The sequence below is a fragment of the Enhydra lutris genome, unplaced genomic scaffold (genome assembly GCF_002288905.1).
Source record: "Enhydra lutris kenyoni isolate GAN:26980312 unplaced genomic scaffold, ASM228890v2 scaffoldscaffold13, whole genome shotgun sequence".
NCBI lineage: Eukaryota > Metazoa > Chordata > Mammalia > Carnivora > Mustelidae > Enhydra > Enhydra lutris.
This window is the reverse complement of record NW_019154097.1, coordinates 13,288,832-13,313,416: the sequence shown is the minus strand read 5'-3', so window position 1 is coordinate 13,313,416 and position 24,585 is coordinate 13,288,832. Positions and strand designations below refer to the sequence as shown.

The 24,585-nt window shown below is 40.6% G+C and overlaps 1 protein-coding gene across 3 annotated transcripts in view; it reads right to left on the bottom strand.

Moving 5' to 3' along the window:
- LOC111146248 (solute carrier family 44 member 1) overlaps positions 1-24,585 on the bottom strand; it is a 153,799-nt gene that overhangs the window by 56,596 nt on the left and 72,618 nt on the right. For all 3 annotated transcript variants that reach the window (XM_022501711.1, XM_022501709.1, XM_022501710.1), the window contains exon 4: positions 6,271-6,407. In XM_022501711.1, the coding sequence (XP_022357419.1) occupies positions 6,271-6,407 (137 nt within the window). The remainder of the gene's footprint in view (positions 1-6,270; positions 6,408-24,585) is intronic.

The following is a 24,585-nucleotide window of genomic DNA, read 5'->3' as shown; positions in this document are numbered from 1 at the left end:
CAGATTTAGAACTGAGAAAAGGATAACGTGTGGTGAGAGAATGAGAAATTATTAAGTGCCAAAGGAGATGAAGAGGAAAGTCCAGGGGCGCCTGGGTGGCTCAGGTCATGATCTCAGGGTCCTGGGATGGAGCCCTGAATTGGGCTCCCTGCTCAGCAAGGAGTCTGCTTCTCCTTCTCCCTTTGCCCTGCCTCATGTTCTCTCTCTCAAATAAACCAATGAAATATTTTTTTTAAAAAGAGAAAGAGAAGTCCAATCCATTGTTCTTTCAAAACGCATGAGTAGCCACTATGTGGGGTCCTGTACTAGGGCAAGGATATTCAGAAGTGAAGAGCATGATCTTGTCCCACAGGAAATTCATGCACTGCTGCAGGAAAATGATAAAGAACCAAAAAAGTTGAGTACTAAGTCCTTATGGTACTTAGCAATTTTAATTTTTAAAAGGCAATTTTTAATTTGTTCTCTAGCATATTTATATTTGGATCATATAAAAACAACAAACCATAATAATAATAAGGTATATGTTTGTCTACCTCTCACCCAACTCCTGGACCAGGACTTAAAAGACGTTTATATTCGTTTAAATTCTTCTGTTTGCCTTTTAAATTTTTTTTTAAGATTTTATTTATTTATTTGAGAAAGAGAGAGAGAAGAGAGAGAGCGTGAGAGAGCAGGAGAGGGGAGGTCAGAGGGAGAAGCAGACTCCCCATGGAGCTGGGTGCCTGATGTGGAGCTTGATCCCAGGACTCTGGGATCATGACCTGAGCCGAAGGCAGTTGCTTAACCAACCGAGCCTCCCAGGTTTCCTCTGTTTGCCTTTTAAAGCTCTTTATAATGGCAGCTTCTTTTCATAACCATCACATGTTCAGCTGTTTCTTCTAAATTTTCTATTCTAGTCAGACATATTTAACAGAGGTGTTCTACAAACTTTAATGTCTAAGAAAGCTCCTCTTTCTTGTCTAAAAGAAAGAGTTGAGGAAATTTCTTTTTTTTTTTTTTTTTTTGCCTATTAAATGCATTTCTTACAACGTTGTTATAGGAACCTAAAAGTTAGCTTTCCCTTACAAAGATTTTAAATAATTTGTGAAGGTAATAAAAGTCCACACAAATGGATAGTTGTAAGTGCTAAAAAGCACTTTCAAATGTTGTCATGGAAACTTAAAACTCTTTGAAAATGATTTATAGTATCTTTTTAGTCTGGTAAGTAAAACATTCTTTTACCTTACATTTTAAAATAAGGTTTAAAATTATCATTTAAAAAGTTACTATCCAGATGAATCTTTTTCTCTTTCCTGATCTTCTTTAATTGTGGTAAGATACACATAATAAAACATTCACCATTTTAACACCATTTAAATGCACAGTTCAGCAGCATTAGGTACATTCATGTTGTTGTTCAAACATCACCACCATTTAACTCCAGAACTTTCCATCTTGCAAAATCCAAACTCTTTACTTCTAAAATGGTAACCCCATTCCTCTCCACCCTGCAGCACCTGGCAACTTACCATTTTTTTTTTTTAAGATTTTATTTATTTGACAGAGAGAGATACAGTGAGAGAGGAAACAAAAGGAGGGAGAGTGGGAGAGGGAGAGGCAGGCTTCCCATCGAGCAGGGAGCTGGATGTGGGACTCAATCCCAGGACCGTGGGATCATGACCTGAGCTGAAGGCAGACGCTTAACAACTGAGCCATCCTGGTACCCCGCAACTTACCATTCTATTCTGTCTCTATGAATCTGACTACCCTAAGTATCTCATATAAGTGGACTCATATTGTATTTGTTCTTATGTGCCTGACTTATTTCACTTAACAATGTCTTCAAGATTCGTCTGTACTGTAGCATGTATCAGAATTTCCTTCTTTTTAAAAAAAAAAATTGTGGTAAAACCTGTAATACAACACTGATCATCTTAACGAGTTTTTCAGTGTACAGCAGTGTTAACTATATGAACACTGTTGTCCCAACAGATCTCTAGCATTTTTTTCTTTTTTTAAAGATTTCATTTATTTGTCAGAGAAAGAGAGTGCACACGCGCAAGCAGAGAGAAGGGCAAAGGCAGAGGGAGAAGCAAGCTCCCCACGGAGCAAGAAGCCTGATGCGGGATTCGATCCCGGGGCTCTGGGATCATGAACTGAGCCAAAAGCAGATGCTTAGCCGACTGAGCTGCCCAGGCATCCCTAGAATTTTTTCATCTTGCAAATGAGATTCTATAGCCAGTGGAAACCATCGCCCTATCTTTCTATGATTGGCTTATTTCACCTAAAATAATGACTTCAGGTTTCATCTGTATTGTAGCATATGACATAATTCCCTTGTTTTTCAAGGCTAATATTCCGTGGTGGGTATATACCATGTTCTCCTTATCCATTCATTCATCATTGGACGTTTAGGTTGCTCCCATCTCTCGGCTATTACGAATAACGCTACGATGAACATGAGTTTGCAAATATCTCTCTGAAATCCTGTCATCAATTCTTTTGGCTATATACATACACCCAGGGATTTCTGGGTCATATGGTAATCTACTTTCTAAAAGACGATTTTTTTGGAGCAGTCTTAAGGTTCGCAACAAAATTGAGAGGAAGGTACAAAGGCTTCCCACATACCTCCTGCCCCCCCCAACAGGCATAGACTCCTCCATTATAACACTCCCACCAGAGTGGTCCATTTTATACAACTGATGAGCCTACACTGACACATCATAATCACCCAAAGTCCACAGTCCTATTGGCATGGACAAATGTAAAAATAACATGAATCCATCATTACAGTATCATACGAATTATTTTCACTGCCCTAAGAAATCCTCTGTGGTAATTCTATTTTTTAATTTTTTAAGGAAGCTCCAAACTCTTTTCCATAGAGGACATACAATTCTGTATTCCTGCCAATGATGCACAAAGATTCTCATATATTCATAACTTCACCAATATTTGTTATTTTCTGTTTTGTGTTTTTCTCTAAAGAAGCTGTCCTAATTGGTGTAAGGCGGTAGGTATCTCACTGGTTTTTGTGTGCATTTCCCGTATGACTAGTAGATTGAGCATCTTTTCATGTCCTTATTATTGGCCCATGATGTATCATCTTTGAAGAAATGTCTATTCAAGTCCTTTGGCCATTTTTTAATTGGGTTGTTGTTTTTGTTGTTGAGTTGTAGGAATTCTTCATATAGTATGGGCATTAACCCTTTATCAGATATATGATTTGAATATCTTTTTTCTCCTATACCATGGGTTACCTTCTCATTCTGCTGTGTCCTTGGATGCACAGAAGTTTTAAATTTTGATGCAGTCTAATTTATCTATTCTTTTTCCTTTGTTGACTGTGCTTTTGGTTCATATCCAAGAAATTATTGCCAATGTAATGTCATGAAGTTTCCCCCTATGTTTTCTTCTAAGAGCTTTATAATTTGCTCTTGCATTCCACTCTGTCATGGATTTTGAACAATTGTCTCTTAGAGGTTTGGAAATTTCCCACATAAACTTAAAATCATCTACTCCTTCCAAATCAATATGCATCTCAAATGATGGAAAGACAAAAGGGTAAGAAAGAATGTAAAAAACAGACAAAGAATTCTCTCAGTGGCAAAAATAATGTTGGAATTAAATCTTACCAGGTCCATATTAGGTCACCAATCCAAAGAACAATACAGATTTTTTTGTTATTGTTGAGAAATTCAGGATTTTCAACTTAGGGTTGCTATTAAAATAAAAGTATTTAGGTCCCTCCACCAAAGGCTCCCTTCTCTATTATAATTTAATAGTTTTTCTATTGCCTTTTAAAATATTTATCTTCTCTATCCTCCACTGCTGTGCTTCTTGACGCTGCCATTATTAATACTTTTTTTAATGCCTAACATGTTGACTTATTTTGCAAACAGCTGCCTCAAAAGCCTAAGGGTACCTGTGTAGTTGGGCACCAATTTAAGAAGTCTGTTTTCTGGAATAATATTTATTCATTAATATTCTTGAACACCTGCTTTGTGTAAGACACTGTGAAAAAAACCAAGCTGTAAAACTCACCAAAAAGGTCTTATAAACTGGCCATAATAAGCCATACTCAGTATCATAATCACTTAGAAGGATAATGGCCTGGAAATAAACATACCAGCAGGGCAGCATGGGCATTTCTCCCCAGTGGGTCATCACAGCAGGCAATACAGTCGACAAGGAACTAACTCTCTTCTGGCCCTCCAGATGACATGTCAGGTTCAAGGGACCAAGACTCACATCCAGTGGGTTCAAGAAGACATGTTAGAAGATAGTTTGACACTAGATCCTAGCTTTGAATGCCAAGGTAAGGCATACAGTGTTTTATTTTTTTTACCTCTGAGTAAATATTATTTTACTTATTTCTGAGTAAGGGATTAATAGGATTGAAGCTCTAGCAACATTAATACAGCAGTATGTAAGGAGCTAGAAGTAGAGAGACTGTAGGCAGGAAGACTATCACATTCCTTTGGGGGAACAACATTAATAGTAGTAATGTAACAGCAGTTTTATATAAATAAATATATATGTGTGCGTGTGTGTGTGTGTGTATTTATATATATATATATATTTAGCAATTTACTAGTTGCCAGATATTCTTCTAAGCATTTTTCATGTATGAGGTCCTTGTAACAACCTATGAAATAGTTTTCGTACAAATATTATCTGCTTCTCAAATAGGGAAACTGAGGCATCTAGTGATCAAGTATCCTACCCAGGATCTCGTGGCTACTAAGTGGTAGTACCAACATCTGAACCGAGATAATCTGGTTCCAGAGACTATACTCTTAACAACTCGACACCATCATCTTCCAGAGTGTACTGTGTATGCTCACACTGTCTCAGATTTTAGAAAAACCCAAAAGGGATAATTCATTTCTCCCTAAGAAACCTGATAATGACAGGGCTGACAGTTCTAGTATTAGACTTAGCAAATCAATACAGATAAGGATATCATGTGGGAATAAAAAATGAGATCTTGAAGGGTAGTCGGTACCTCTTTATTTAACGCCCACCAAGTGCCAAGGATTCATGCATCATCTTATTTAATCCTCACAACCACCTATGAAGGAGGCATTGTATTTAATTCATTTTTTTTTCAGACGAGGAAATCTAGTTCAGAAAGGCTATACCTTCGGTCCCTCATTACAGAGCCAGTTAGTGGGGCAGCAGAATTAGAATCCAGAGTCACATGCTCTTCCCACTACCTCACGCCGAGGGCATGAAATGACAGGACAAGAATATGGCCAGTCTGGAAGGATGCTGTCCTTCTGCCCTCAAAAGGCCAGCAACAAGGGAAGACTCTGGAGCCATGCAGAGGTGTGTGTGCAGCTATATTCCCAGGCTGTCTCTTTACCCAGCTAGAAGTTATACTGATGGATGCATGAGTTAGCCCTTGTTCTGAGGAACCAGAACTAGCCTGTAAATTCAGGCAGGGCTAAAAGTCAGCTCTGGGGATTCCAACACACAAAATGCAACGTAAAGCCTCATGGAAGTTCGAAAACACAGGCTAGAAGTTTGTGACCCTCCACGAAGACAGGTTAAAAATAAAATTATCTGAAGAGAACTGAAGATAGCACGTGAAAGTGAGTAACCCAAGGGAACAGAGTCAGAGCTAAGGAAACTATGTTTGTTTTCTCAGCTAATCCCCATATGTTTAATCTCAAAGTTTCTCAAAACCCTACCCTTAGAAAAATCCTTATGAGACAATATTAAATTTAAAAAAGCAAAACACACTAACACACTTGAAAGATGGTGGAATTTTGGGTTTTACTTCATTTTCCTTTTCCTGAATTTTTCAAATTTCTCATACTAGACATGTATTACATTGTTCTTCCAGGGATAAAAATAAAGTATACTAATTGAAATACTTTTAAGCAATACTTAGGAAGAGAAAAAGAAAAAACCCAATTTCATGAAGAGTAGTTTAGTAATTCCTAAATGCGCAAAGACACTCCATCAAAATCACCTGAGACATTTGTAAAATAACAAAAAACCAAAACAAAAAAACCAAGAAGAAACCAAATTTCCAGAACCCAAAGACCTACTCAGTCAGAATTTCCCTGGGCTGAACCTAGGCATCTGGAGTTTTAACAAGCTCCCCAGGTGACTATCATCTTTTTCATCAAGGAAGTCCAAAAGCAGTTTCAATTCTCTTTCTCTTTTTAAGGCTCTTTGATATTTCTTTAACACCAGTTAGACTGGAAGGCAAACACACAATATTTAACAGTGAGAGCAAGTGACCAGGGTGAGGACTCGGATGGCCTCATGTCTCACCATTCATCTCTGCAAACTTCTGAACATCACTTAGGGTTTTCAGTTCTTGTCTTGGACATGCTGTCACACACAGTGCTATAGACTTGATCTTCCGGTTTATCAAGTCCAGATTGCATGGATCCAAAAAGAACACATACCTAAAGCATGGACAAAAATATTGAGACGTTATTTCACAAGAACACATTCTGGTTCGCTGCCTAATTTGACTACGCCTAAAAGCAAAGAACATCTGTGCTAGTCTATACTCCTTCACAAATTTTATCAAAGATGAACAGATCTAATCACAGATTTTCTTTTTAGTCAATTGTTTGTAAATATACCATTAACAGTAGGGACTGGAGGAAATGTTTGTCATGATGTATTTTTCCAATATTTAAATTTTTGTAATGTATACTTTATCATTAGAAGTTATTTTTTAAAATAAGTAGTTTTATTTTTTGCCGAACTTGTGCCTTCAGAATCTCCCAAGACTGCTATATAACATAAATTGTAGTTTCTATATAAACTTATGTAATAAAAATAATTATATACAAAATATAAATTTATAAAAACAGATATATAAACTTTTATTAATGAATATATAATTATAAAAATGAATTGTAAAATTATATAAAATTGAACATAAAAAGTTGAATGGAGGCTTGAAGGAAATACACCAACAATTTAACTGCAGTCACCTCTGGATGTTAGAATAAAGTGATTTTAATCTCTTTCTTCCACTTTTCAGAAGTCTCATTTTCTAGAAAATGTAAATGACTTTTGAATTGAGAAAACTACAGTTGATATTGTTTATTAGAAGGTCCATTACATTTCAACAAAGTAATGCCCAAAACTTAAATTATCCCTTCTGTATTCTGTACATTTATATTTTCTAAAAGGAAAGATCCATCAGAAATTACACTGAAACAGATCTTTTTTTTATTTTTTTTTAAAGATTTTATTTATTTATTTGACAGAGAGAGATCACAAGTAGGCAGAGAGGCAGGCAGAGAGAGAGGAGGAAGCAGGCTCCCTGCTGAGCAGAAAGCCCGATGCGGGGCTCGATCCCAGGACCCTGAGATCATGACCTGAGCCGAAGGCAGTGGCTTAACCCACTGAGCCACCCAGGCGCCCCAACAGATTTTTTTTTTTAAATGTTAAAAAGTAGGGTGGTTCAGTCGGTTAAGCATCTGCCCTTGGCTCAGGTCATGATTCCTGGATCCTGGGATCAAGCCCCACATGGGGCTCCCTATTCAGCGGGGAGCCTCCTTTTCTCCTGCCTGCCATTCCCCCTGCTTGTGCTCTCTCTCTCTCTGTCAAATAAATAAATAAATAAATAAATATTCATATGTATGTATGTATGTTAAAAAAGCGGAAGAGATGACAAAGACTGTAGATGTTGTTATCATCTGCCCAAAAAGAAAGTAAGAGCCAAATACTCTTATTTGAGAAAAGCAAAGTCTAATGTGGAGCAACAGAGGGGGTACAAGTAGGAATGCCTTCATGTCAGAAAGGAGTTAAAGAGCCTCCAGCACTGGTTTCCATGCTACTGGGTCCAAGGAAGGTTTTATGAAATCATCTATTTGCCAACAGCCTTTCCCACATTGTTAAACTCTGTTTGCTTTGCTATATAAAATAGGATTCAAATCAGGAAGTAAAACCAAATAGAAGAACCAGGTGAGAAAACTGAAAAGCAAAAATATCAGGGGCCCTGGCTGGCTCAGCTGGTGGAGCGTCTGCCTTTGGCTCAGGTCATGATCCCAGGGTCCTGGGATTGAGCCCCATGTTGGGCTCCTTCCTCGGTGGGGAGCCTGCTTTTCCTTCTGCTGCTCTCCACTGCTCATGTGCTCTCTCTCTCGCTCTCTCTCTGACTCCCTCTCAAATAAATAAGAAAAATCTTAAAAAAAAAAAAAAAGAAAGAAAAAATATCAAGTCAATACATACATTGGGACAGACAATATTAAAGGATACCAGAAAATAATTAAATATTAAAAGAAAAAAGTGTATATGTTGGGGGAGGGGGACCTGAGAGGCCTTTGCATGTGGAGTAATATTGCACACAGCAGGGATCAGGGACCAGGAACCCGCACAAAGGTCAAGGATCAGCTATAAACCACCAAACTAAAAAAATAAAAAAGAATATTTTGTGACTGGGCTAGTGGCCCCAATATCATTTATGTTCTACATAGATAAAAGGAAAGAAAGAAGCCAAGCAGAAAGGTGTTATTTGGCAGTGGAATTCAAGACTGCTCCTGTGCCTGATGGTTGGGAAGGAGCGCAAGGAGAAAACTTTCTGACCACCTTTGTATAGAAGCGAGTGCTCCCTTACTGATTCCCCCTCTATCTGTCCTGTGTCTGGGGGTGAGTATGTCCTGCCTGGGGCTCTGTGCAAGGAACAGCAGGAAACACACAGGTCCTTGAGGAAGGTGTCATAAAAACTTGGGAATCATTAACTACCACCACCATGGATACTGTCAGCAATACCCATAAAAATAATGGCAGTCAACATTTATTGAGTACTTACTACGTACCAGATGCCGTATTCATAAACCTTTTACACACATCAACTCCCTTATCGCACAATCCTCACAACAATCCCGTCATCTGTTTTTGTTGGGGTGGGGGGGGTGGGCAGTGGAGTTGGGGTGGGGAGAGGAGTTAAATGCACAGTTCTAAGCGATGAGCAAAGCCTGCAGAAATACCTGGAAAAATCACATGACAACAGAAAAAACGGGCCTGGGGAAAAGGAGAGACTGCCACAGGCTCCTAGGGCCTTGGATCAGTGACACGGACTTTTATAGCCTGCTGGGAACAGATACTTTGGCTGACTGTCCTGCAGGACTCTGCCCCCTCCAAGGCCAAAAGTGTCCTCACTATATTCCCAGCTTTCTCTGCATCTTAAAGCACATTCTTGATTTAGCCTAGTGACTAGGCAGCAGCCTTGTACCAAGCCTGGATCAGACCCATCTGAGCCTGCTTTCTGGTTCTCTTTCTTAATAGTTCTCTGACCTTGGGGAATATATTTATCCTTCTGAGCCTCAGTTTCCTTATCTACAAACTGCACATTCATGACTTTATTTGATCCTCACAACAACTTTATGAGCTAGAGGCCATTACCATTCTACAGAGGACAAAATTGAGGCCCCAAGGGACTAACTACATGGCCCAAGAGAGCTAGTAGATGCCAGAGCATGAATTCAAACCTAGTCCTTCTGATTTGGAGTTTCACCCTGTGTCCAACCTGCTCAAGCCCCAAAATATTTCCTATAAAATAATAAATCATTGTAACTGTTCTATATTAACTCTGAATATTTCTTTCACCATTCTGAAGTTCATTCAATCCATGGCAACGTGTTCATAAGTAATTAAATTTTAACTAAATGGCATTTAACTGAATATTTAGAGTAGGAAAAGTGCATGTGTCAAACAGACAAATTTATGATTCATTAAAACTGCACTTTCTTGCCTTTTGATTTAAAAATGCCCTTAGCCAGGTAAATAAATCCTTACATTAGTTTCAGTTTTCACTTCAAACAAAATGAACTATATTTGCCAATTTCATTTTTTTGAAATGAAACAAATACCCAGCTCTCAAATAAGCGTGACATTGGCAGACCAGATTATTTTAACTAACAAATTTACCAATGACTGGGTTTTTTTTTTAAACCAAGAAAGCGAAAGACACCAGGTAAGAGGTTATAAAACACCCTAAAAAAGGTTTCTTAAAACAGCCTACCTTGACTCTGTCACTGGGTAAATGGCTGGGAAGGGGTTGGGGTACATGGATTTGTGATTACATGCCCTCCTTTCAAGGTGGAGAACCACGGTCACAGATAAACAGTAAACTGGAGTGAAAAGCAAATTTTCATCTCTATCCTCAGTGAGTCTTTTACTAGACCTACTAACAACTTGAAAACAGCTTTAAGCTTCACATCCTGTAGAGGAGTGGGTATGAATAAAATACCAAAAGTGGGAAGGAAAGTAGGGAGAGACGCAACAAGAGAAAAACATTTTTCACCATTTGAACAGCCCAGACACCTGTGGGCACTGGCACATATGACAAGCATACAGCATCATCACACGGTATCGAGAACACATTTGCAAAGAGGACAGCAAAACAACCCAGGCGAGCTTTGAACTTCAGAGTTAGAGGAATGGCGAAACACGTGGAAGGCTGAACTGTAGAGCAAACACTACAGAGGACAGCAGGTAAGGCGTGGAAGTATGTATTATAGTCGAGATGGTTCCTGGGAGCTACTAAAGGCAAGAAACAAATAAATTAGTTTTCAATCGAAATTCTTGAAATAACAGCTTATCCCCAAAAAGAGAGGACAGGAGAGAGATCCAAAGAAAATGTCTATCTACACAGTAAACTTGTGGGCACAGATGCACCAAAGATGGAGACAGGGCCGCAAGGCATGAAAGCTCAGGAAAAGGGACAAGAGGTATAGAAAGAGGTGACTTTTGAAGCTGTGCTCAGGGCAGGGCAGTGAACACGGAGTGAGCTGATGCAGAGAAAGCTGCCAGAGATGGCTCACGCTGGTTTAAACTTCTATTTTGCTTTTGCTTTCAGGTTCTTCAAGGAAGATAGGGCAAGGTGGAGAATATAAGATATACCAAGAATTTACTTTGGGCCACCAAGCATCTTTGGCATTGTCCTCACACATCCTAATTCAACAAGAGGGAACTGGGATTTATGAGTTGGGCAAGCAACCAAAGGCTACACTGCCTTGAGCCCCAGGGGGACTGACTCCAAGGGCTGCTCTTCCTGCCATTGGTCCTCCAAGTAAGAGTAAAGGTAAGGGCGAGCGAATTACAGAGCAATCACACAGTGATTGATCTCTACATGGTGAGTTACGCTCCCATGATAAGAATTACATAGGATGGGGCCACCTGGGTGGCTCAGTTGGTGAAGCATCTGCCTTTGCTCAGGTCATGATCTTAGGGTTCTGGGATGGAGCCCCACATTGGGCTCCCTGCTCAGTGGGGAGTCTGCTTCTCCCTCTTCCCTCTGCTGCTCCCCCTGCTTGTTCTCTCTCTCTCTCTCAAATAAATATTTTTTAAAAAAGAATTACACAGGATAACATGTAAACACTTCACTCAGCAAACACACGAAGTGTTTATTATGTACCTACTCATGGGCTAGGCCTGGAGATACAAAATTCATTAAAAAAAAAAGTTCTTAAATGCAAATAACCTACAGGCTAGAGAGGAAGAAACAAAAATACAGTCATTCCAAATCACGTGATAGGTGGCAAGGTTGAGATGGCAGAGGAAACAGTGTCATTCTGCACAGAGCATATGGGGTTAGAGGAAGCAATACGGAGCAAGAGGCAGTTTCTAAGCCATATTTTGAAAATGAGTAGGAATTTTCCAGACAGATGGGGAAGGGAGCGTTCTGGGCAGAGGAAATGCATGTATAAAAGGACAGAAGCATGAAAGAGCATACTTAAGGAACTGCAAGTAATTTGATAAGGTGGACTCCGGGACGGGACATCAAAGGGCTGCGCCCAAGGAGAAGCGGGGGATCGAAGACCGAGGCATCCTTCGAATGCACAGACCCAGACAGCTCCGCGGCACCCAGGGTGAGGCCCACGGATCCCCGGCGTCACCAGCCCCTCAGGGCGGAGACCGCAGAGGGCGGCTGCCATGGCAACTCCGAGGCAAGGCTTTTTGGAGCAAAAAGTGGCAAACAGTTAACTGGTCTGCTGGCCACCTCCTGACAAATTTGGCTTCTCTCCTCCCTCATCAGGACGGAGGCACGGCAGCTGGAAAGCTGGCTGAAAAATCCCTCCGTCCAGCGCCTTCCGCGTTAGTGATTCCTGACACGCGTTTTTCCCCCAGAGGAGAATAAAAATGGAGTCTGATCATTTTTCCAATTACTACCTCGTATCAATTTACAATTTATAGCCCCTCTCCACAGAGCATGCTGCCATTAGTGAATCACACCAAAACGGAAAACAACCTCACAGAGGCTTCTCCTATTGCTCAATACGGACTTCGGAGAGCCTGGTCTCTGCTCCACCCGCCGTGGAACCGTGCCCAGAGGAGACCTCTGACTTCCTGTGCGGGTGCCAGCAAGGCCAGCCTGGTCATCCCACCCGGGTGGGACCCAACTGCACTGGGAAGGGCTCTGTTACACAGGACAGAGCTATGAAACCTGCATACTCAAGTCCCTAAAAAACCCCAAACGACCCCAACACACACCAACCCAACAAACTGAGGCAACACACCATAAACTAAAACCCCGCTGGCCCTCCCCTTTCTGGAACAAAGCCAAATGGAGAGAGAGAAATATGTTGAAAGCAGTGATTTATCTTCAAAATTGTCACTCTAGATAGGAGCTGAGAGAACAGCACAATGTTCACAACGCCCCCAAGATGGCAAGAAGACTAAGGAACAGAGAAAAAAGGCAGAGGTGAACTGTGGGTGACCTGACCCATGAGGGTGAGGACAGCAGCGCCCCATGTTCCCACTGTCCCCCGCCCCAGTCTCAATGAGGAAGAGGCAAAAACGTCCCCAGAGGAAGCACTTGATAAAGAAATGCCTCCCCAGCCCAGCAGCCTCCGATACTAGCACGTCTGTGGCCCTTGATTCACAGGTAACTGCTAAGCAGGGAAACTCCCATAGTCATTTCTGGTAAATGCACAGCATTGAGAGCTGAAAACAGCTTCCAGCTGCGGAGGGAGCCCAGGGATCAGATGCAGACAGCGACACTTGGAGATGTTAACCCATCTGACCTCACCTCTCGCAGGTCTCCTTTCTGTCCCTCACTCTCTAGCTCACCCGCACCTAGAAGCCTTTGCACTTCCTTTTTTTTTTTTTTTTAAAGATTTTATTTATTTATTTGCCAGAGAGAGAGAGAGCGAGAGCACAGGCAGGCTGAGTGGCAGCAGAGGCAGAGGGAGAAGCAGGCTCCCCGCCGAGCAAGGAGCCCGATGTGGGACTGGATCCCAGGACGCTGGGATCATGACCTGAGCCGAAGGGAGCTGCTTAACCAACTGAGCCACCCAGGCGTCCCAGCCTTTGCACTTCTATCTGCCTGGAGTGTTCCTCCAAAGAGCAGCACAGCCACTTGTAGACCCCTCACTTGCTTCAAGTCTTCACGCAAAAGTCACCCTCTTAATGACGGTGGGGCAGCCGCCCATCTGAAATGCTTCTCTCCACTCGGATGGGCGTCATCCATCTTTCCTCCTTTCTGTTTCTCCTTAGCACCTACCCTCACTAACACACTGTATATTTTACTTATTTATTGATTTATTATCTGTCTCCAGCCATAGAGTATCAGCTCCCAAAGGGCAGAAATATTTGCTGTCTTCTTCATCACTATATCCCTAGTGCCTAAAACAGTGCCTGGAATAAAGGAGTTCCTAACTTATTTGTTGAATTCATACATGGATGTTAACTGTGTAAGATTTTGCCAAGTGGAGGAGGGGGTGGAGGGAAGGTAAGGAAGAAGATATTTTAGGTAGAAGGAAATAGTCTCATTCACTCAACAGAAACTTATCAAACACCTCTGCCAGGTGCAGGGCTAAATACGGAGTCACGATGCCGTGATAAGTGAGACCAACACAAACAAGTGTCTCCCTTCCCAGCAATGACAGTCCAGAGAGAGTAAGGAGGTAATTACAAAAGCATATAAATGCTATTGCAGAGAAAAGAGGATAAGAGGATGCCTCCAAAGGGCCCCATGAATGGACAGGTGTCCAGAAGGAGGGAAATCTAAAGCCAGGACCTAAAGAATGAGTAAGAGTTTGCCAGTATGGAGGAAAGGAGGCAAAAACAGGGAAAGAAGAGCACATGGAAAGACATAAAAGTGAGACACAGCACGGTGTAACTGAAAAAATGAAAAACATCATGATGGCTGAAATGGACAGGGATAAAGAACCAGATGGCCGGACAGGCAAGCTGGAGCTGGACCACAAAGGCCTCTCAGGTGGTATCAAAAAGATCAGAAACTTGGGAGTTCATCCTAAAGACACTGGGGAGCCACTGAGGGTTCACCAGCTGTAATGTGGGGAATGAATTAAAGGCGAGCAAAAGAGAAAGTAAAGAGACTGAATCTCTACCAAGAGGATGACTTCGACTAAGGTGGGAATGGGAACAAAAATGAGATTTTGGAAACACTGAGGCACAATTAAGAAAACCTGATGACTGATTATATGTGGAGGGAAAGAAAGAAATTAAGCATGATGCTTATTTACAGAAAAAAATTAAGAAAGGAAGAAATTAAGAATGATCTGGTTTAGGGGTGCCTGGGTGGCTCAGTGGGTTGGGGCCTCTGCCTTCGGCTCAGGTCATGGTTCCAGGGTCCTGGGATGAAGAGCCCTGCATTAGACTCTCTGCTCGGCAGGGAGTCTGCTTCCTTTCTCTGCCTGCCTTTCTGCTTACTTGTGATCTCTGTCAAATAAATAAATAAAATCCTTAAAAAAAAAAAAAAAAGAATGACCTGGTTTAGACTAGGGTAGCGAGGGCATTCTGGTTTGGACTCCTGTTCAGTAAGACATGCGTCTCAGAAGGAGGAGTAGAGTCTGGAGGGATAAGATCACATTCTAACTGTAGACAGTGTGAGTCTGGAGTATCTGTGGAGTGTCCAAGTGGACCTAGACGGTTGGCCAGAATGCTCTGGCAGAGAAATCTGGACAAGAGGAATTACCAGCATATAAATGATAACCTGGCCCAGGAGTACATGAGATCATGAAAGAGAGTGTGCAGAGTTGAGATTCTGATTCTTCGCAAAATCTGTGACCCTCTTGAAATTGTAAACAAAATTTGGTGTACAAATTCACAGGCAGCTTCCTGAAGAGAGATTTCTTACTTATAGTTTTGATCAGATTGCCAAAGCCCTCCCAAAGAGGTTAAAACTAAAGTCAAGTACGATGAGCAGAGAGCCAAAACAAAGGCAGGGAACTGAAAAGGCATGGGGATAAATGATTCTATCATCTAGCTAAGTGTCTGCCTTCTCCTTATGCATATACCGCAAAGGGAGAAATGATCGCCAGAATGGTAACCAAGAGCTTGACAGCAAATAGTGTTCATCATACTAAACTGAGACCAAAAGGCAAATTAAAACACCTTTCTTTTTTTTTTTTTTTGAAGATTTTATTTCTAAGCAATCTCTATACCCAACATGGGACGTGAACTCACAACCCGAGATCAAGAGTCACACACTCCACCGACTGAGCCAGCCAGGTGTCCCTAAAATACCTTTTAAAAGCAATTCACAAGAACTTTAAGAAAGAAAAGTTCTCTATTTACTCTAGTCAACCGGAATAACACCCCAACCCCAAGTTCACTGGCAATACTACACAGGTCACACGAAGCATTCTCAGAATCAACTTGTTCCAGCACTCAGGCTGAGAAGTAGTATGTCCTGACAGTCAAGGACCAGAGATCTATTTTTTTTTTTTTAGTTTAATAGCTTTATTGAGCTATAATTTATGTGCCATAAAATTTACCTGTTAACTGTACAGTTCAAAGTTGTGTACAATTCAGTTCAATTAAATATTTTTAAGTATATTTCACAGAGTTGTTTATCTATCGCCACAATCTAATTTTAGAATATTTCATTACCCCAAAAAGAAATCTCATACTCATTAACAGTTATTCCCCATTCCCTCACTTTCTAACCCCTAGCCCTAGGCGACCATGAACAAACTATCTCTATAGATTTGTCTCTTCTGGACAGCTCACATAAATGGTATCATAGAATATATGGTCTTTTGTGACTGGCTGCTTCTACTTAGCATGATGTTTTCATGCTTTGTCTGTGTCATTCCTCTTTATGGTTGAATAATATTACGTTGTATGGCCAGAACACATTTTGTTTATCCATTCATCAGTTGGTGCACATTTCTGTTTTCCCTTTTTGGCTATTATGAATAATGCTGCTATGAACATTTGCATACAAGCCTTTCTACGGGTGTATGTTTTTATGGATACATGTTTTTATTTCTCTTGGATAAATAATAAGGAGTAGAATTGCTGGGTCATATGGTAACTCTGTATTTAATATCTTGAGGACCTGCCAGACTTTTCCATAGCAGGTGCTCTATTTAATGTTCAGACCAGTAATGTACGAGGGATCGAAATTTTCCACATCTTTGCCAACACTTGCACCTATGTGTTTTTTACCACACCCATTCTAGTGAATGTGAAGTAATAACTCATTGTGGTTTTGATTTGCATTTCCTTCATGACTAATGATGTTGAACATCTTTTCATGGGCTTACTGGCCATTCATCTCTCTTCTTTGGAGAAATGTCCTTTCAAATCTTCTGCCTGTCATAGACTTCTTTTCAGTCTTTGAGAAGGACAGAGTAAGGCAGAGACAGGCACTTGATATTATCACAACAGTATGAAAAAATTGTAAGAGAAAATAAGAATGAAAGTAAAGAAAGAAAAGCAATTAGGAGAGAAAGTACAGGAGTCAAAGAACTAATAAAGGTCAAAGAATGGCTCCAAAAGGCAAAAGACACACAAACTGGAAGGAGAAAAGGCTGTGGTCAGAGTGGAGAGTTCTTGAATTAGTTTGAATTGATTTTATAGGTGGAGCGGTAAAGGGTGATGACCAGAAATCAAGCTGTGACTACAGAAGAGTGAATCCTGAAAGCCCCCCACCACAGAGGAAATTCAGAGTTCCCAGGGCTAGAGTAAGAATGAGATAGAATATGGGAAAGTGTTTTGTAAACTCCACTAATGTAAACTGGGCTAAATGAGCAGTTTTCCCCATCTACGTTAAAAAGGGAAGAAGCTCTGATAAGTAACTTTGAAACTTGTTTTGGAAGATTATAATAATGAAAATGATTGTAAAAAATAACAGTTAACATCTATGGTTCCAGGCAATATGTCAAGAAGCATACATCATTTATCGTATTTATTCCTCCAAAACACCCTAGGAAGTAGGTACTACTATTATTTTTATTTTACAAATGAAGATCTTTAGGTCACACATATTAATGTAATTTTCTCCAGTGTCTATCATCCATGGTGAAAATGTAAACCATCATTAATTATCTGCCTACTGAATCTACCCTTATGGATATATCTCCAATTACATGAAAAATCTTACCCACCATAGAAAAACTATAAGTACCCTTCTCAAGGTACTACTTTTATCTTTACATCAGAGAATCAAGTTTTTTGACAATCAAACATGCCCACCTTGGTACTACTTTACTCCTTTAATGCTTCAATAACATATAAATGGTTTCCTCTCCATAACAAAAGTATTCCTCTCCATAACAAAAGTATATTTGTTTTAAAGTATTTAACTCAGGGCGCCTGGGTGGCTCAGTCGTTAAGCATCTACCTTTGGCTCACATAATGATCCCAGGGTCTTGGGGTCAAGTCTCATGTCAGGCTCCCTCCCTGCTCAGCAGGGAGTCTGTTTCTCCCTCTGCCCCTTCCCCACCATGTGTACTCACTCTTTCTCGAAAAATAAAATCTTTTTAAAAATAGCTTTAGATGGGGCACCTGGGTGGCTCAGTGGGTTAAAGCCTCTGCCTTCGGCTCAGGTCATGATCCCGGGGTCCTGGGATCAAGTCCCGCATTGGGCTCTCTGCTCTGCAGGGAGCCTGCTTCCTCCTCTCTCTCTCTCTTTGCCTGTGATCTCTGTCAAATTAAAAAAAAAAAAAGGCTCTAGATGTCGTTTCCTTCATATTAGCATTCAACAATGTCTTTTGTTAAACAGTGATTGCTATTAGTTTTTATTTTACTTGATTTCTCATATGCTACTATCAGTTTATTTCTCGTATTTCTATTTTGTTTCTGTCACTGTTATTAACCTGCACTTGGGCAGGCTCATTAACATACTTGGGAGTAAGCGTTGGTTTTGAATGGAAAAATTTCTTTTTGTTCAATTCTAAGCTACACAGTCACTAATTAGACAATGAGTGATCCCCTCCCCACTACCTGTTTTGTTTGGACAATACACTAACTGCCCATATTTAAGAATCAGAAGATCGTGCTATGGCCAGAATGTGTGCCCCCAAATTTCATATGCTGAATCCTAACTTCCAAAGGTGGCTATATTAGGAGTCTTTGAGAGATGACTAGGTCATGAGGATGGAGCCCTCATGAGTGGGGCAAGTGCCCTTATAATTCCAAAGAGATCCCTGTCTCTTCCTACCATGTGAGGACACAGGGAGAAAAGTATTAGCAATGAACCAGAAAGAAGGCCTTCATGAGAACGTGATCATTCCAGTGTCTTGACCTTAGATTTCTAGTCTCCAGAACTAAGAGAATTTAATTTCTGTTGTTTTTAAGCTTCTCAGTCTGTGATATTTTGTTAAAACAGCCTAAATAGAGTAAGGCGAGAGGTCATGTGTGCTCTCCTACTCTCCTTCCATCAATAGCTTACTGGCTTTTTTTTTTTTTTTTTTTAAGATTACTGGCTTTTTTTGAAAACGGAGCACCACTGGGCCATCCACCCACATGCCAAAAACCAGCTAAAACCAAGTAGAAAGTCTCCTTTCATTGGGCACACATATATCAAGTTCAGAGTGTCCAACATTCTCTATTATTTTATTCCCAGCCCACTTAAGTGATTTATAGTGACTGCCTACAGGCCTTTAAATATGCAAACTTTGGGGCACCTGGGTGGCTCAGTTGGTTGAGTTTCTGCCTTCTGCTCAGGTCACGATCCCACAGTCCCTGGATCAAGCCCCGTATCAGGCTCCCTGCTCAGCGGGAAGTCTGCTTCTCTCTCTGACCCTCCCTGGTCTCATATTCTCTCTCACTCTTTCCCTCCTTCAAATAAATAAATAAAATCTTTAAAAATAAATAAATAAATAAATAAGAATCCAAACTTTGGTGAAACTCACAAGTTTCCCTTTCTACCTTCAAAGCCAGAAAGTCCGTAGTGAATTTGGTGTATGGCTCTCTGCTCTTTTATCCCCATTTAACTGTCTTACAATATATGCTTCTAATTCTAATCCTTTCAAATTATTTTGAGAACAAGAATGATTTTTAAAATGTTCTCCCCTGAAGTTCTTTCCTGCTCCTTTATTCTGAGATTTATACTATCAATCAAGTCCAATTCACCATTCTATCAGGATATTAACTAGTATTGTATCAAATCTATAAATTAACTTTGTTAGTACTGTCATTTTTATTATATTAAGACTACTCAGCCAGGAGTAGATTATATTCTCTTATTATTTGTTTTCTTTTCATTCTATTAAAGTATTATAATTCTCTGTTTTTGGCCCTGTATCTTGTTAGATTCTGTTTTCTCATAAAACAAATATTACGTTTTTCATTATATGTTGTCTAGTGATAAAAAAAAATGACTGAATTGAGTTAGGTGTATGTTTTATAACCCATGATTTAAGCATCTCATTTTAAGATATGTTTTTGTCGAATCCCCTAAACATTCAAGTTACAGTCCCTTGTCGTTGGTAGACAGTATTATTTTTATCTCTACTGACCTACACACACTCCATTTATCTCTTTTATATAATTTGTTCCAACTAGTTATTTAAAACAGTATTATACAAGAGGTGATATCCTTCCTTTAATATTTTCCGTAATACTGGTATCTGCCACTACTGGAAACTCCAACAGCTTCCTTTCATGCCCTCAGATTTAAAAATCTTTTTTTTTTTTTTTTTTAAACAAAGGTACCAAGGTTATTCAACAGGGAAGGCAGTATTTTCAATAGATGAAGCTGGAATAACTGGATTTTTCTATGGAGGAAGAAGAAGACAAACCTTGACCTTTTCACACCATATGCAAACATTAAATCAAAATGGATCATAGGCATAAACCTAAGAGCTAGATAGAAAACTTTTAGAGGAAAATGAAAGAGGACGTCAGCTACCTCCATTTGACCTCAGTCTGTACTTTCTGATTAAGTTCTTCTTTCTAGTTTATCTCTTAACTCAGGCAAAAGACCCTGCAGGCAAAGCATCCCCTGATGGGAACCAAAACTACCCCCTCGAGCAGGAAGGACTGCCCCGAGTCAGCAAGACCCCACGGGACTGACCCTAAGACAATGATGACCTGACCTTTACTGCCCACCTGCATGTACCCACCCACCTTTGTCCCATATTCTCCTTATATAAACCTAGAAGTATTTTCAGCACTTTGAAGACACTCTTTGAGACGTTAGTCAGCTGCCTTCCCGGTGTTGGCCTCACTGAAATAAATTCCTTTCTTGTTTCCCCACCACGTGTGTCTCTGCTTTTGGATTTTGTCAGGGGCAAGGGGCCGAACCTGGTCTGTTTGGGACCCCTGGAGCCAGGGGCTCCTCCACCCCTGTGCCCCTGCTACAAAAACACAGAAACAAATCTGTATGACTTGGGATTACACCAATGATTTCTCAGAATACAAAGAACATGAGCCATTAAAAAAATATACATCTTTGTGTGTGTGTGTTTTAAATGTATCTAATGGATAAATTAGACTTCATCAAAATTGAAAACTTGCTTGTCAAAAGATAACCATTAAGAAAACAAAAAGGCAAACCACAAATGAGAGAAATACTTGCAAAACGTTTACCTGACAGAGGTCTTATAAACAGAAAATATAAAGAACTCTTAAGACTTTTTAAAACAAATCAAGTTGTCAAAAAATGTGCAAAAGATCTGAACAAGTACTTTACAAAAGAAGATATATGGATGGTTAACCAACACTTTAAAAAGATGCTCACCATCACTGGCCACTAAAACATGCGAATTAGAACCATAGTGAAATACCATCACATGCACATGTGACCAGCCAAACCTGGTCTGTTTGGAACCCCTGGAACCAAGTCCTCTTGCACCCCTACACACCAGCCACATTGGAAATGCAAAACGGTGCAACACCTCTGGAAAACAGTTCCGTAATTTCTCATAAAGTTAAACATAACCTCATCATGACTCAGCAATCCCAAACCTAGGTATTTATCCAAGAGTAATGAAATACATATCCATACAGCATCACATGCATAGATTTCCAAAGCAGTGTTAGTTACAATAGAACAAAATTATTTTAAATAAATAAATAACCCAAATATGCAAAAAGTAGTGAACAGACAAGCAAAATGTGGAATGGAATGGAATGGAATGGAATGGAATACCACTCAGTAATTAAAAAGGAACAAAGTAGGGGTGTTTGGGTGGCTCAGTTGTTAAGCGTCTGCCTTCGGTTCAGGTCATGATCCCAGAGTCCTGAGATGGAACCTCACATCAGGCTCCCTGCTCAGCGGGAAGCCTGCTTTTCCCTCTCCCACTCCCCCTGCTTGTGTTCCCTCTCTCATTGCCTCTCAGTCAATTAATAAAAAAATAAAATCTTTAAAAAAAAAGGAAAAAAGGAACAAACTATTGTTTAACAACATGGACGAATCTCGTTAATATAACGCCAAATTAGAGGCCAGACACAAAACACAATATACTGTATCATTTCTTGCATATGAAATTCTAGAAAAGGCAAAACTATACTATCAAAATGCAGATCAGTGGTTGCTTGGGAACAAGGATGGGAGAAGAACTGGCTGCAAAGGGATATGAGGCAATTTTCAGGGGGCAACAGAAGTGCGGACTGTGATAGAGGGCGAGTGACTGTATACAGTTACCAGTTACGTAAATTATTTCAAATTTCATCTTGAAAAATGTACTTTACAAAATCCAACTTAAAGAGTCTCTCATTAAGTCCCACACACTCAAAGTATGCAGTAAAGAATTTAACCTACTCAGGGAAAGGTTTTGACTTTGCTCTGGGCAAAGGCGTGTCTTTATTTGCCAGGGGCTTTGGGTCATAGCAGATAGTCCAACCAGTGTGGTTTAGGGTGTGGGCAGGCCACACCAGATAGAATTTAGGGCAGCAGTTAACCACTTTTTTCTTTTTCTTAAGATTTTAATTTTAAGTAATTGCTACACCCAACATGGAGCTCCAATTTACAACCTGGGATCAAGAGTTGCACGCTCCACGGATTGAGCCAGCCAGGTGCCCAAGGGGTTGACCACACTTAGACCAGCAATGTCATGCAGACTAGGAGTTTGAGTGATCTTGTGTTTTCTGCTTGATAAGAGGGGTTAGAGACGGAATCAGCCTCATGCACAATGAACCATACCTGCATAATGAAGCCCCAATAAAAATTCTGAATACTGAGACTTGGGTGAGCTTATCAGTTGGCAATGTGCCATGGGTGCTGTTACATATCAGCGCCAGCTAAGTAAATGTCCTGACTCCACAGAGAGAAAAGAATGAATGCCCCACCTTGTGTACTTCTCTCATTGGCTGGTTTTAATCTGTAGTTCTTCCCTGTGAGTATAATAGATTTCAGTGAGTTCTGTGAGGCTTCCTAAGTATGGTCTTACGGCCCACTCAACTTCCAGTTGGTCTCAGAAGTAAAGGTAGTCTTAGGGACCCAAACTTATAATTAGTGTCAGAAGTGAGGGTGGTCATGTATGGACTGTGTACCCTCCAACTTCTCAGTTGCCTTCATACTCAGGTCCCAATAAAAAAATAGATGTCAAACTAATGACTTTAAAATTCACAGCTGAAGTGGTTAATAATTACCTAAGATATATCATAAAGGTCGTTATCTATGAGCTTACATACAATGATAAGAGCTTTTTAGAATCTTTACAGTTGTCTCCTTCACCTGGAACCAACCCAAGTAGTGAAAGTCTGGATTGAGCATGTATAATCAGCTGTTTAATGTAGCTAGGGGAGGATACACACTGAAGCAGATAACACAGAGAAACCAATCACCCCATCCTTGCCTCATTGCACGCATGCCATCTCAGAATTCTAAGTGGCTTTTTACTTCCCTATTCAGAATCTGCAAAACATTTCAGGTTTCAGCTCCTGTATTTTCTAAGGTATGTAACTGAATCTCTTCTTTCAAATTGCTAGCAGTATTATCCATAGCAAGTATTATCCTGACGTTAGATTTATACTAGTAACACAGATGTTACCTTTGTAAAAAGTTTGAAAATTCAAGCTAAAGAGTGGTCCGGTCCCAAAATATGGCAAAAGAAAAAAAAAAAAATCCAAAGCTGCCTCCATAACTTTGCCTTCAGAAAATTTACCTATCATTTTTACACCTTCTAACATTTTTCCATGAGAGAAAAATGAAGTTTAGGGGAAAGGGCATAAAGAACACTCTTCAGTTTCCATTTAGAACATCCAAGGTGTTACTGTTTTCAAGCTTATCAGCTTGTGACAAAACGAGTCCACAAATGGAAGTTCATGCGGAGGATCTACCTTGGCTTCTCTTCTTCGCACTAAGCCAAGTAGGAGAGGTGATATTAATGTTAGAATCAGAGACTATTTGACAGGACACAAAGAGGACAGTGCTTTCCCCCAAAGCAAAACCAAACTCATCGAAGGCTTAAAATATCTCCATTTGTTCAAACCTATCTCTAGCTACAGGAATGAGCAGGTGATCTATTGAGCTGCTCTGAAGAATACCCTGAACACTGTAAAACCCAAGCATTAGTAGTGAATGAAAGGCACTGTCTCTCCTCTCTGAAGCCTCTATAAGTCCATGAGATAAGAGTTAGGAGCTCTTCACCGTGGGTGCCAGTTTTCAGCCAGCTTTAGCACGTCCTACAGAACTCCAACCTGTACACAATGTTCTTCAGCCAACGAGAACTAAGCCTGGCCTTCTAACTGGAATTTCATCCTCACAAGAGATGGGCTCTTGAGCTGCCATGTGGCCCAAGAACCCACATGACCATCCATTCACCAGTTTCCACCCCCATCACCGCTCCAGAAGCCTACTTTATTTGATTTTCCCTTTGCTAGAAGGCAAGTCCTGCTCAGATCCTCCAACCTAAGGCTCTAAAACTCTACTTCAAATGACTGCCCCTGAACCCCGAGTCACTGGCTAAGAAATTCTTCCACCAAATGGATGATCTAGAACCAAGATGCTACCCTGAAGAAGGGGGGGAGGTCAGGGAAACTTAAGCATGAGAAGGATCTGGCTGACTGTTGCTAACGGAAATGGACCATGAAACCCAGAATATAGGCTATAGGATATACAGGCTGCCTCCAGAAACTGAGAACGACTCCTTGTTGACAACCAGCAAGGAAATGTGATCTCGGTGTGACAACCACCTGGAACCGAATTCTGGCAACAGCATGAATGAGCTTGGAAGAAGATTCATCCCCCAGAGCCTCCAGAGAGGAACACAGCCCCGCCGATATTTTGTTTCAGCCTTGTGAAACCTGGAACTCAGGGAATCAGTTGAGCCTTGCCACGCAGACCTCTGACTTAGAGAGAACGTTATTGTTTCAAGCCACTTAGTTGGTGGCCATCTGTTAACAGCTGTAGTAGCACCTAATACAGCGGTGGTTCCAGGGCCACCACCAAACTGCCTTCAGATTGTTTGAAGCCTTCAC